The sequence below is a fragment of the Rhagoletis pomonella genome, unplaced genomic scaffold (assembly GCF_013731165.1).
Source record: "Rhagoletis pomonella isolate Grant_MI unplaced genomic scaffold, Rhpom_1.0 Rhpom_scaffold_00002, whole genome shotgun sequence".
NCBI lineage: Eukaryota > Metazoa > Arthropoda > Insecta > Diptera > Tephritidae > Rhagoletis > Rhagoletis pomonella.
In genome coordinates this window covers 39858474-39869930 of record NW_023458556.1, presented here as the reverse complement: position 1 = coordinate 39869930, position 11457 = coordinate 39858474, and the positions used below count along the sequence as shown (strand labels likewise).

General features: G+C 34.9%; 2 protein-coding genes across 2 annotated transcripts in view; one reads left to right on the top strand and one right to left on the bottom strand.

Annotated features, from left to right (window-relative positions):
• Positions 1–6672: 6672 nt before the first annotated feature.
• Positions 6673–9039, bottom strand: LOC118734649. The gene is made up of 2 exons (XM_036464355.1): positions 7074–9039; positions 6673–6908 (listed from the first exon to the last, which is right to left on the bottom strand). Exons 1-2 carry the CDS (start codon positions 8548–8550, stop codon positions 6844–6846), a joined length of 1542 nt encoding a protein of 513 aa, XP_036320248.1. The 5' UTR covers positions 8551–9039; the 3' UTR covers positions 6673–6843.
• LOC118753290 (aspartate and glycine-rich protein-like) overlaps positions 8999–11457 on the top strand; it is a 3892-nt gene continuing 1433 nt past the window's right edge. Inside the window, exon 1 of the mRNA XM_036488165.1 lies at positions 8999–9059. Coding sequence (XP_036344058.1) covers positions 8999–9059 — 61 coding nt within the window. The remainder of the gene's footprint in view (positions 9060–11457) is intronic.

Here is an 11457-nt window from a genome sequence, read left to right as displayed (position 1 = left end):
TCGCTATTTTACCCGCATCCACAATTTGTTAATTACATACATACATATATAAAACAAGTAAAAATACAGTTAGATTTTACAGCACATAACTTCAGATACTTCGAAAGATATCTACTTCCTTCTTGAACACGGCAACAGTTGACACTTATGCAAACTGTAAATAGAGAGGAGTGTAAATTATGCTTTACCGCTACTAGGAAACAAACTGACGACTGCTCACATTGCGACAACGACCAAGATGATCCATAACATAACGACATCGCCGTCGATGTATAGCGAAAATGCTGCTTTCTTCCGTTTGGTTTTTGTTAGTGTAAAATATTACTTTTGCGTGTGCCACTGAGGGCTGCTGAAAATGCACTATGCCGCAAAGACAAATTGAAGCCAGTAAAAATATATAGTAAAATAGCTGCATCGTTCTTATGGCATTGATTTTTAAGGCTTTTAATTAATTATAAAACAAAATTCTATATGCTTAGTATTTTTAGTTGTTGATACATTTGTTTAATGATTTTAACTAAATTGCGGGGCTCTAGACTTTTTGGATTGACCACTCGTAAACCTTATCAGAGGAACGCGTTGAATTCTTTTTTTCTTTATACGATTGCCTATAATACTCAAATATATACATACATATATATATATCTACATGAGAGTGCTTTTCAATAGTAATCAAAATTTGTATATGCGTATGTTTTGAAATGAGTAGATATTTACCCCGCAAAAATTCGACTAATCTGGGATGACGCCGGTATCAATTGCAAAAGAATATATAAGCTATACTACTTCTTATATTTTCATATGGAATGAAATGTTCTCTTTTGTTCGAACATGTCCGATGAAGAGGCTAAAATTGACCTTCTAATAATATTTCTAAGCTCTTTAAATGGAGAAATCAGGAACAATAAGTCCGTTGGATAAAAAATACCTTTGCTCCGAAAATTATATTCCAAAAGATGAGGTTGTAATTTTTTCCCCCCTTTTTTACGCTAAAAAGAGTATGCGAGGTCAAGGTGACTTTTCATTCAATTAAACCTTTAAAATTACCTTGGACAGTGAAATCTTGGTAGTTTTATTTTTTACAAACCAAAAAACACTACGAAAATGGATTCCTTGCTGCAGGAACATCAAATATGGTATTTAAAACTTTTTTTTTTTTTAAATAATTGTATACTGTTTTCAGGTCAAAAAAGAAATAAATATTTTAAACCTTCTACTTTGAAGGTCGGTTTAGAGACTAAGGTAATCCATATCCAAATAATCGCATAAGTGATAAGTCGACATTAATTGATCGCCAATAATACACGTATGAGATTAGTTGTGAAGAATTAATGCCAAATTCTACCCCACGGGGACTAATCCCGGCATACTCGCTTTAGAGATTAGTCGCAAAACTTTTTGCAGGGTATTTACTCCTTCATATTTTATAACAGAAATAACAAGTCTCCTATCTCATCACTGATAACAGGCTTTTGGTTTTGCGTTTTGATTTTGTTTTGAAATAAATATTTGCACATTCATACATACATATGTTGATACTTACATGTGTATTAAAATCATTCAACTTTTGTTTAGGTTTATATATACAGTTATAAGCTTAAGTATATATAAATAAATTTTGTTTATAGCGATTAACAACATACTACATACCTGTAGGAAAAACAGCGCGATTTGTATATACTAAAAAAAAAAAAAAACTTCAAAGCTTACAACGAGCCAAATATACATAAGTAGTGTTTTTCTTCTCAAAATCTAACGTTTTTTACGTAGATTCTGATTGTTGCGCAGGTCAAGGGTTTAATTAGCGCGTAAACTAGAAGTAAAATCTGCTTGCCTCGTTTATATACATATGTATTTGTGTGTGTGTATGTGCCTGTGTTGAGCTGCATCTGGACTAACCATTTGCCAAATTGCTTACAAAATTTTGATAACGCAAGTTCGGCACTCTTGAACACCTCATCAGCATTCTGCCCTGTTATGGGCATATGTATGTATGTCACCCTAATTTTCGACAAAATAAGTGTCTGTATTTGTTCGGGAGTCCTCGAATGACAAATAAGAATAACTATGCAACTTCATAAAATTCCGATATCTATTCTAAGACTTAAAACTTTAGTAAATGTTTGAAATATGCGTACCATTATTAGGTATATTATAATTAAGATTAATTTTAATTGATTAAACTTTACATTTGCATAAAAATATTTTGTATTTATTCAGGGTCTAATTGCACCATCCGACAAAATTTATCTTCTTTGCACCCAGAAAAGTAGAGACAAAAGCCAAGGTACCTGTATTTTGCTGTTTTTCTAGATCAATTCATTCTCGATTTATAATGGGAAAAACTACCCTAAATAATATTATCTACCTTGTCATTTTTCAAACTTCATTAGACTTCGTATGCAAGAGTTTTTGGGGTCGGTGATTACGAATCTAAAATCGTTTCTTAAAAATTCCAAATGAAACTTGACATCCAGCAGTTCTTTGAGTGGCTGATGTCCGAAAAAGAAATCGGAATGAATCAACATTTTTCTTTTTAACGTTCGCGCCAAAAGTAAATTTCTTTTTGGAAATTTGGTTAAAAATTATTTAAACATTTCGTTAAATCAACCAAGTAATATTCCTGGACTACTAATCCGGATAGGTAATGTGGTTAGCATTTTTAAAATGTTAAAAGTAATTTGAGATTAATCGACTACTGAGCTTCTTCTCAAATCTCAAATAACCGAAAATTGATAAAATTCAAAAACCGTTCTACTGTATTATATTCGGCCTCAGCGAAAAGTTGTATTAGAAATCATGTAAACATTTCGCAGATCTGAGCATTTATTATTTCTGAAAACTTGTATTGACATATAAAGGTTGATTTCCTACCGGGAACGCTATTTTGTTTCATGCAGTTTATAAAATAAATTATGGCATATTTTTAGGCGAATTTAATTTCTTGTCCAAACACATTGATGGCGCCGTACTACAAAGCCACAGTTCTAAAATTACACTGTGCTAGTTTCGAATAAATTCCGTCGAGCAGATCATCAGACGAGAAACGCCGTATCCAGTGATGATGAACGTTTCTTAAGGTTAGATCTGCGTTTCGAGATATTCAACTAAAATTAGCTTTTCCAACATAAACGTTTTAAAAGACGTGAAGTATGCTTTAGAATTATTCTGAAGGAGTTTTTCTTTCCTTAAAGCGCTCTTATGGCATGGAGTCCGAAAAAATGTATAATACTACAACGGGCGTAAACTTGCCTATTATAGAAACGGCCAAATGATAATTGCTTAATCCAAAATTTTTAGAATGGGTTCGCTCTAAAGCATGACGCTAAATATTAAGTTAATTTAGGAGAGTATTTCCAGACTCGCAGTGATCAGTATAAAAGGTGCTCTGAGAACCACACCGCCAGCGCACAGTGGTTCAAAATTCAAAAATCGGACTCAACTGGTCTCTTGTTAATTTTGACTTAGAATACGTCTTACTTTTCGATATGGAGGCTATACTCAAATGTTGTAGTTGCAATTTTTAGACCTTCTCGAAAACGCTTATTGAACGGGAACTAATGAAGCGATTGCAGAGAAAAGTGTGGCGTTTCAAAGATAAAACGTAACCAATTCGGTTTCTGTTGTGGAAACAACGGTAAATATTGGCTTATTTTGGGGTAAATTTTGATCTTTTAAAGTGCTCTAGCAAGTTATGATTTGCAGATATAACTTTCATTTTCGGTATATATATATATGTTTTTTGGAGCAATGGAAATATTAACGTGTACAAATTTTATTTAAATTCAGCAAATGTGTAATGTACCCACCTTTTCTTTCATTCTTGTATTAGATTTTTTCTAAGTGTTATTCTTTAACCTTCTACTAGCAAGTTTTTGTTAAATTAATACCATGTGCATACATTCAAGAAGTACTTGTTTCAGCCCCAATCATTTCCGTGTGCAATTTCCGTTGAATTTTCCAAATTTACTCCCAACCCACCAACCGCCGCTAAAGAAGTTTCACTACAAAATGGCAAGAATCATTCAATTTGGAACCATTTTCTACCAGGTACCGCAGGGACTAAGATTTATCCTTAAAAATCCTATTTATGGTCAGATTTGCTTTATATTTAGAACGCATAATAGCAACATAAAATTTGGTGTAACTTGGTAGCCTAATCGTGTGGTGCAAAAATATTGGGCTTTAGGCCCAATCTTGACAAAAATCCTATAAAACCGCCTTTAGAGAAGAAAATATAATATTTGTTTTACTTTCTTATTCTCTGCCGATTGTGATGAAAAGAAAGAGGAGTTTATGTACATAAATAGATGTTGGCAATTTAGTTTTAAACCTTCCAAGAGGCTCTCAGACCTATATAATCGAAAATTTTTGGTACAACGTATAACTGTGAGTCTTTGTACTCTACAATGAAATTCGTAAAGTCAAAATACCGTTCGCAATTAGTTGCATTCGCATACCTGATAATTATTGAAAGTTATAAAAACTATCAGCATCAGAAATTGAGAGAGCAAAATGGTACTTTATTTTGAGGGAATGCTGCTTATTTTCTGCTGGAAAAATTTTTGCCAACAGCAATTTGCCAACACGAAAACCGCTGATCAAAAACAGCTGGTTGGAATTCACGCAAATCCCTAATTGAATTTGATGGTTTGGAAGTTAAAATAGTAAAATGCGACTAATTAAACTTGTAAGTAGTAAGTAATTATTCGTTTAGTCATTGAACTGTGTCAGGATAAGACTTCGTGATTTGTTTTCTTACCAAATAAACGTTGGGCTTGGTTAACAATTCGAAAATGATTGGAAAACAAACATTTTTAGTAGGTTAGTATTCGATTAGAGAACAAGGCCATTCTCCAGCAAAACGGAACCCTCGTTATCCAATGTATTTTCCCTTCGTTATTAATTCGAAATCCAGCCCATTATCAAACTGAAATTTTAATGAGAGAGTGTGATTCTCTTAAATTCCCTGGGAGAATTGAGCTAGATTTCACAATCTCTGTTGTTATTATGGTTTCCATTTTTTTTCGAACCCATCTCCAGTGTATTTCCAACGTATGCACGTTGGAAAACTAAGGTTGGTTATGAGTTCGCTCTCAGTCCGATATGCATACTGGATATCGAAGGTCATTTTCGAACGTTCGCCAAAACGTGTATAGGGTTCGTTTCCAATTTTCTACTTTTAAATGTAAACAAAATTTCTATCAGCTGTTCGTCTAACTTGCAAGTTTCTGCAAATTTTCTGTTCGCGTACTATTTTAGATATTTTTCTCTTGTAAGAAAACAGATGACATTTCGCCGGAATTTTGCTGTTGGACATTTTTTACTGGAAATTTTAAACGAACGTAGTACCTATTGACTAAGCAACATTTAACAGAACTGTTACGAACGGCTTTAACTGACGTAAAACCAGATTTTGAAAATTTGACCAACATTTTCTTTAATATCTGTCTTACGTACATTATAATAATAATAAAATCAATGTTCTTCATTTCTAATAATAACTTTATTTAAAAATACAATTTTTGTTTTTGTTGTTTTTTTTTGTGGCTGTTTGTAGCATTTAGATTTTACAAGTGGCTCTTTTTGACCTCGGCCTTACCCACCCCTGAGTATATGCTAACATATTAGTCAGTCAGGAACCGTTAGGGATCTCATCTATACATACAAATACATATGCTTATTTTTTATAAATGAAAATCGTGGATCCTTTCTCGACATTTGGGCGATACTAGTTACACTAATTCGATAACCTTCGCTGATTGTATGAACCCCAGAAGAAGGTCAGCTTTAGACAAAACCGTCAGGACACAAGGATGTGGAAGGCTATGGAAGAGCTAACGAGCCAGCCAAAAACGGAGTTCTCTTAGATACCTTCATGTGCAGGAAATCAAACGATCTTAAGAACTTGTTATGTACCGCCAAGTGGATAAGTTTTGGAAACGAACTCAGGGTTTCAGACTTGAAAAAATTAGTAGGAGTTCATATGATAAGAAACTTACTAATTTCATACTACCAACAAAAACATGTTTGCTGGCAGCACATGCGTTTAAACTTATTCTTGCAGAAGCCAAAAATTTTGGTAAGTGTAAATACTACAAGAAAAGTGTGGAACATATAATTTTCGAGTGTCCAGCTCACAGCAGGCAAGGACTCGCTTTTTATTGTCAGCCAGCATTACCTTACTTAATCTAACCTACAAAAGTAAATATTGATATATCCTTAAGCTGGTATATGAAAATGAGAAGACAACATTAACTGATTTGTTTACAAATTCAAAAAAATATTTTTAGATCTTGGAATTAAACGAATTAATTGTCTTAGAGACTCTGAAGGCCTATGTATCATCGCCCACGAAATGAAACAGAAACAAGTTCAACATAAGCCGAATAATAAGATGGGATTAAAAACTTTTTAATGAAATTATGGGCAACGAAATTAGAACGGACTTTTTTAATATCCATTTAAGTCAATTCCTGATGTAGTGCAAGTCGTTCTTCCACCTAAAAATGTGAAAAATGTGAACTGGCAAAAGTAAATGAGGGAATAATTTGTATTGAATTGCTTATATTTTTCAAACGTATGTACATATATATTTACATATGTATTTACATTAAGTTTTTAATCACAATTAACTTTAAAGCTAACAAATTTCTTAGATTGTTTTTCCCGTTCTTCACTTTCATGTATGTATGTAAATAAATAATAAAAAATCACACAAAACATAAATAAAACAAATGTTTCGTTCCTAATTTAGTGCACATGTATGTAATTTTGCATACATACATACGTACGTGATGTTGAGGTAGATGAACTCAACCGTCCCAGGGCAAGCATTGCCCATCACCTTGACTCTGTGCTAACAGCGCCTGGCTGTACACCGTTTTCTGGATCGATTGTAACCAGTTCTGAAATGAAAATTATAGGAATAACTATATGTATAAACATGCAGACAGTTAAAAACTATTTATTTCGTTTTGGATAAACAAATAAACGTTGTAAAATACTAATAAAACCTAATTGTGTATTCAAAAATAAAAGAATTTATATTATGTTCGGACGCGCCCACTCACCTTTTTTGCTCGGTATTCTGTGGCTGACGTATTTGCGCGGTGACTGCTGCATTTTCGCTCTTTCTCGCGCTCTAACACGATCATCCTCTCGCTCGCTGACTTGCTCATCACCTGAACTAGACACTCGCTGATGTAGCAGCACATTGCCGTCACTGCGATAGCGCCGCACAGGGAACACTGTTTTACGCTTCACCAGCGTTTGCTGCTGCTCGGCCATATTCAACAGGCTGCCGCACGGCCGCTCTCCCACTGCTCCATTTGCATTCGTTGTTTTCAGCTGGCGCTGCGACCCACTTTCCGACATTTTCAGTGAACTCTTCGAACCACTACCTGTCGTGCTTTGCCCATTCTCTGTGGATGAGTTACGTAGTCGACGCCGACGACGATAGCGGCTAAAGCTTTCGTGCTGCACCACCAAAGTGCCCGCCTTGCTAGTGCGTAGAAAATAGCGCGGCGCATGGTACACCTCATGTTCCTCTGCAAATTCTGGCGAAGAGAAGCGTCCCTTATTGAAGCTAAAACGTTCCAATATCGATTCGGAGGTAGCTGGTGAGCGGCCTGAACTGTGGGAGCGTCGATAGCGACGCTTTTCGCGCGGGCCGGACGATGAAGAATTGGTGGGCGTGGTAGTGGTCGTAATCGTAGACGGCGGTGTTGGCAAGTCGGCGAGGTTGAACGAATTCTGTGTGCTTTTATTGGCGACAGCATCACAATTTACATTCGCATCGTCGTTGACCTTAAACCGCACGCCTTTCAGTGAATTGGCACGCCGCTGTAGCTTGTAGTCCGGCAGTTCATTGGTGTAAAAGTCAATGGTTGAAGATAGCGTGGAATTTTGCTCAGTTGTGGGTGTTGTTGCCGCGCTGCAGTTGTGTGTACATGCAGGTGAGGGTGTGGCCTCTTGTATTTGCAAACCGCTGAATTGCCGATCCAAAGCTTTTCTTATCGATTGCGCCAAATTCGTAGTGGCCGCTTTGTTGGCGCGCTTACGTGCCCGTGGCTGAGTCGCAGACGCAGGCTGCATTGAATTTCGACGCATCCCGTTTCGTGGCTGCTCATTTTGCGGCTGTTTGTAGCATTGCTCCAACTGACTATTCGCGTCCACCAACAGCTGACCTTTGTGGTCGTAGAGCAGAATGCGTGGCAGCGCTATATTTGCGCATGAACGCGCTGTACTCAGCTCCCAACGCCAATGCTTAGGTTTTCGCAGCTGTAAACTCAACACATTCGCGAACTCATCATCCACTTCATCGTTACCCTCGGCGTCGAAGGCGTGCGTCTCGCCAGTTGTTGTTGAACGTTGCCATGAGCAGTTTGTATCAGGTGTTCTAGAGCTGCTGAAACTGCATTTGTTGTTGTTGCTATAAATATCGTTATTGTTGTCGTTGTTATTTTTATGCTTGCTTTTGTGTTGTTTTGCATTTGTCAGCACTGCAGCCATATGGCACTGCTGAATGTCCATAAACAATTCAGACATTATGCAAAGGTACTAAGGGGCGTATGAGTGATCGATCAGCCCGTTGGTCGTGAGTAGGCGATGAACATTTGCTAGCTAGCGCACAGCTGTTCGTCGATTTCGCTCATCAACAAAAGGTGCACATTTTCACAAATTTTTTTTTTCGCTTATTCAGATTGTCTTTGGTCTTTGGTAGTTGACGCACAAACACACCTGTTGTATTAATTTTTATTTATTTACATTTACATATGTATGTACATATATTTGTTTTTGTTTTTCACTGTATTTTTTTCACCTATTCGCTTTGTTAATTTTCAATCACAACCACTGTACTCAGTGCTACTTCCTTCTGCGACAGCTGTCCTAACGCTGACTCGTCCAATGCCGCATCAGCTAAATATCTCAACGCTAAACAACAAAATCGCCCATATGAAAAGTCATTTCATACAAAATTTTTTTTTATTTAAATATGTACGTGTACACTTGCAGAGATAAAACTGAAGATGAAGATCATCATTTATCCGCTGGCTGTATGCCAAAACGAAACAAACAAACAAAATAAAATGAAAATAAAATGAAAACAAAAATTAAATTTAAAAATACTCGTATAAGCACATGTGTATGTACATACATATGTATGCATGTCACTCATACATTTTTTTTATAAATATGCCGAATTTTGAAGAGGCGAAATTTTTCTGCTCTTTCATTGATTCACTTTAGTTTTACATTTGATCAGCTGCTTTAATCAGTTTTGCGTTATAATTTGTATTCGTTTTTATTTGTTAATATTTTTTACTATTGCGATTTGTTGCATTTTTATTGCTTCACATTGATACCTTCACTTGCTCTAGTTGACAAAAAGCTTTAAGTAGATAGTATATTGTATACAAAACAACAAAACAAATATCTACGCTGTTAACGGCTATATATGTACATATTTATGCGCGATATTCTTTGCAACCACTAGGCCTACTGTGTTACCTATGCAAAAACCGAAGCACATACATACATACATTTTATCTAAAAGTACTTTATAGTATTCATCGCCGCAATTATTTATCCTCACCCGCACAACGTCCCGCATTACTTAGCGCTTATTTATAGAATGCGTATGCCATTCTCGAATATATTTTAAAGTGACGCGACGCTATTGGCGCACAGTGGGTTAGGAGTGTTTAAGTATGTGATTGTTTAGATACATCTACATATATATTAATACAATAACATAAAATTTGTCTCCGTTCGTTTGCCGGTTTTCACGAACCAATATCATTATAAGAATTATATTTTTCTGTAGATGAGCAGGGTTTATATTATTTCCAATTTAGTTGAAATTTACGGCCAAAATCGTCGTTTGAATATTTTTGTATTTGTGTACGGTTGTTGTTCAATTTGAGTTGTTTTCGCATTTCGTTTCATTTCGTATTTGAAATGCCAGTTTTTTATAAAGATAAATATTAATATGAAAAAAAAATTAAGGCAAAATTTAAGATAAAGACTAAATTATGATAATACATAAAATACATAATAATAAGAGTAAGAGAGAAAACTCAATGCAATTTTTCGAAAAGAATCCAAATATATATGTATACAATATCCAGTAATCAAAAATTAATTATCATCAAGGTTCTTATCAACAAAGTCTATACATAGTTATCGTAATTTATCGGATCATCAATGTTTACTAAGTTATCGGAGTGTATCAGGTTATTGAAATTGATCCATTTATATTGGGGTATCAAAGCTTATCGAGTCTCAGAGCTGTATCGATAGTTATCGAGTTAAAGAAATTGAACGAAACATCAAAATGTGTCAAGTTAAGAAATTTTATTTCATACGATATTTATTGAAGAAGTAATATTAATAGAAAAATTAAAATTTATAGAGTTATCGAAGTTTATCGAGTTAACGGAATTTATCGAGTTTTAGTGATGGATCGAGTTCACTCAAATGATCGATATTTATGGATTTAGCGAAAATGGTTAGTAGTTATGGAAATTTGTCGCTTTATGGAATCGAAGTTTTTGGAATTTTCAAAGTATATTGGGTAATCACAATTTCTAGAACTACATTAATTTATCGATTTATCACGATTTATCGAATTTTATGTAGTTACCAGAGTGTATCGAGCGATAGACATTTGTGGATTTGTGCAGTTATGGAAACACTCAGTTATCTAAATTTATCGACAGTTATCGAAATTTGTAGCGTTATCGAATTTTATCGAGTTATCGCGGTCTAGTGTTTGTGAAATTCATTGAAATTTATAAATTCATACAGGTTTTAGAATTTATCGAGTTATCGAGGTACATAGCGCCCCATGGTTCCCATGTCGCCCTAATTGACAACACAAGGCCCAACTGTTCAGGAGTATACCGCAGGAGGACCGAGTTCCTCCATATCTGGTGATTACGTTTCTGGGGTGAATATCCTTGCAAATATAAAAATATTGTCCAAGCTTCAATCAAAATTAGAAATCCAAGTTTCAAACACTATACAAAATTTAGAAAAATTCAAAATTTTCATGACAATTTCAAAATTTTTAATTTGAGTCTTTAGAACGTTTTATAGACCACACAATTTTAGTCTAATGAAGCGTCAGATTCAATCGGCTAAAAAAACGAATTGACTTTTTTTATTTTTTTGTGACGGCTTTTGCGGATTTGGTATAACAAGTGCGATTAAGAATAGAAGGTGTTGATTTTTTGAAATTTTATTGCGAATTCCCGTCTGCAGTTTATTTCTTAAGAAATAATATTTGTTTAGAAAAAAGTACAAATGATTCCGCCAGAAAGAAAAAATTATTAAAAATCAACGCAAAAAATGGTAGTTAACAACCAGTTAGCCTCACGATATTTATTTATTTGTATAGCTTAACGTAACCTGAACACTTTTATTTGGAGCAATTCTTTCACTCATTATGGT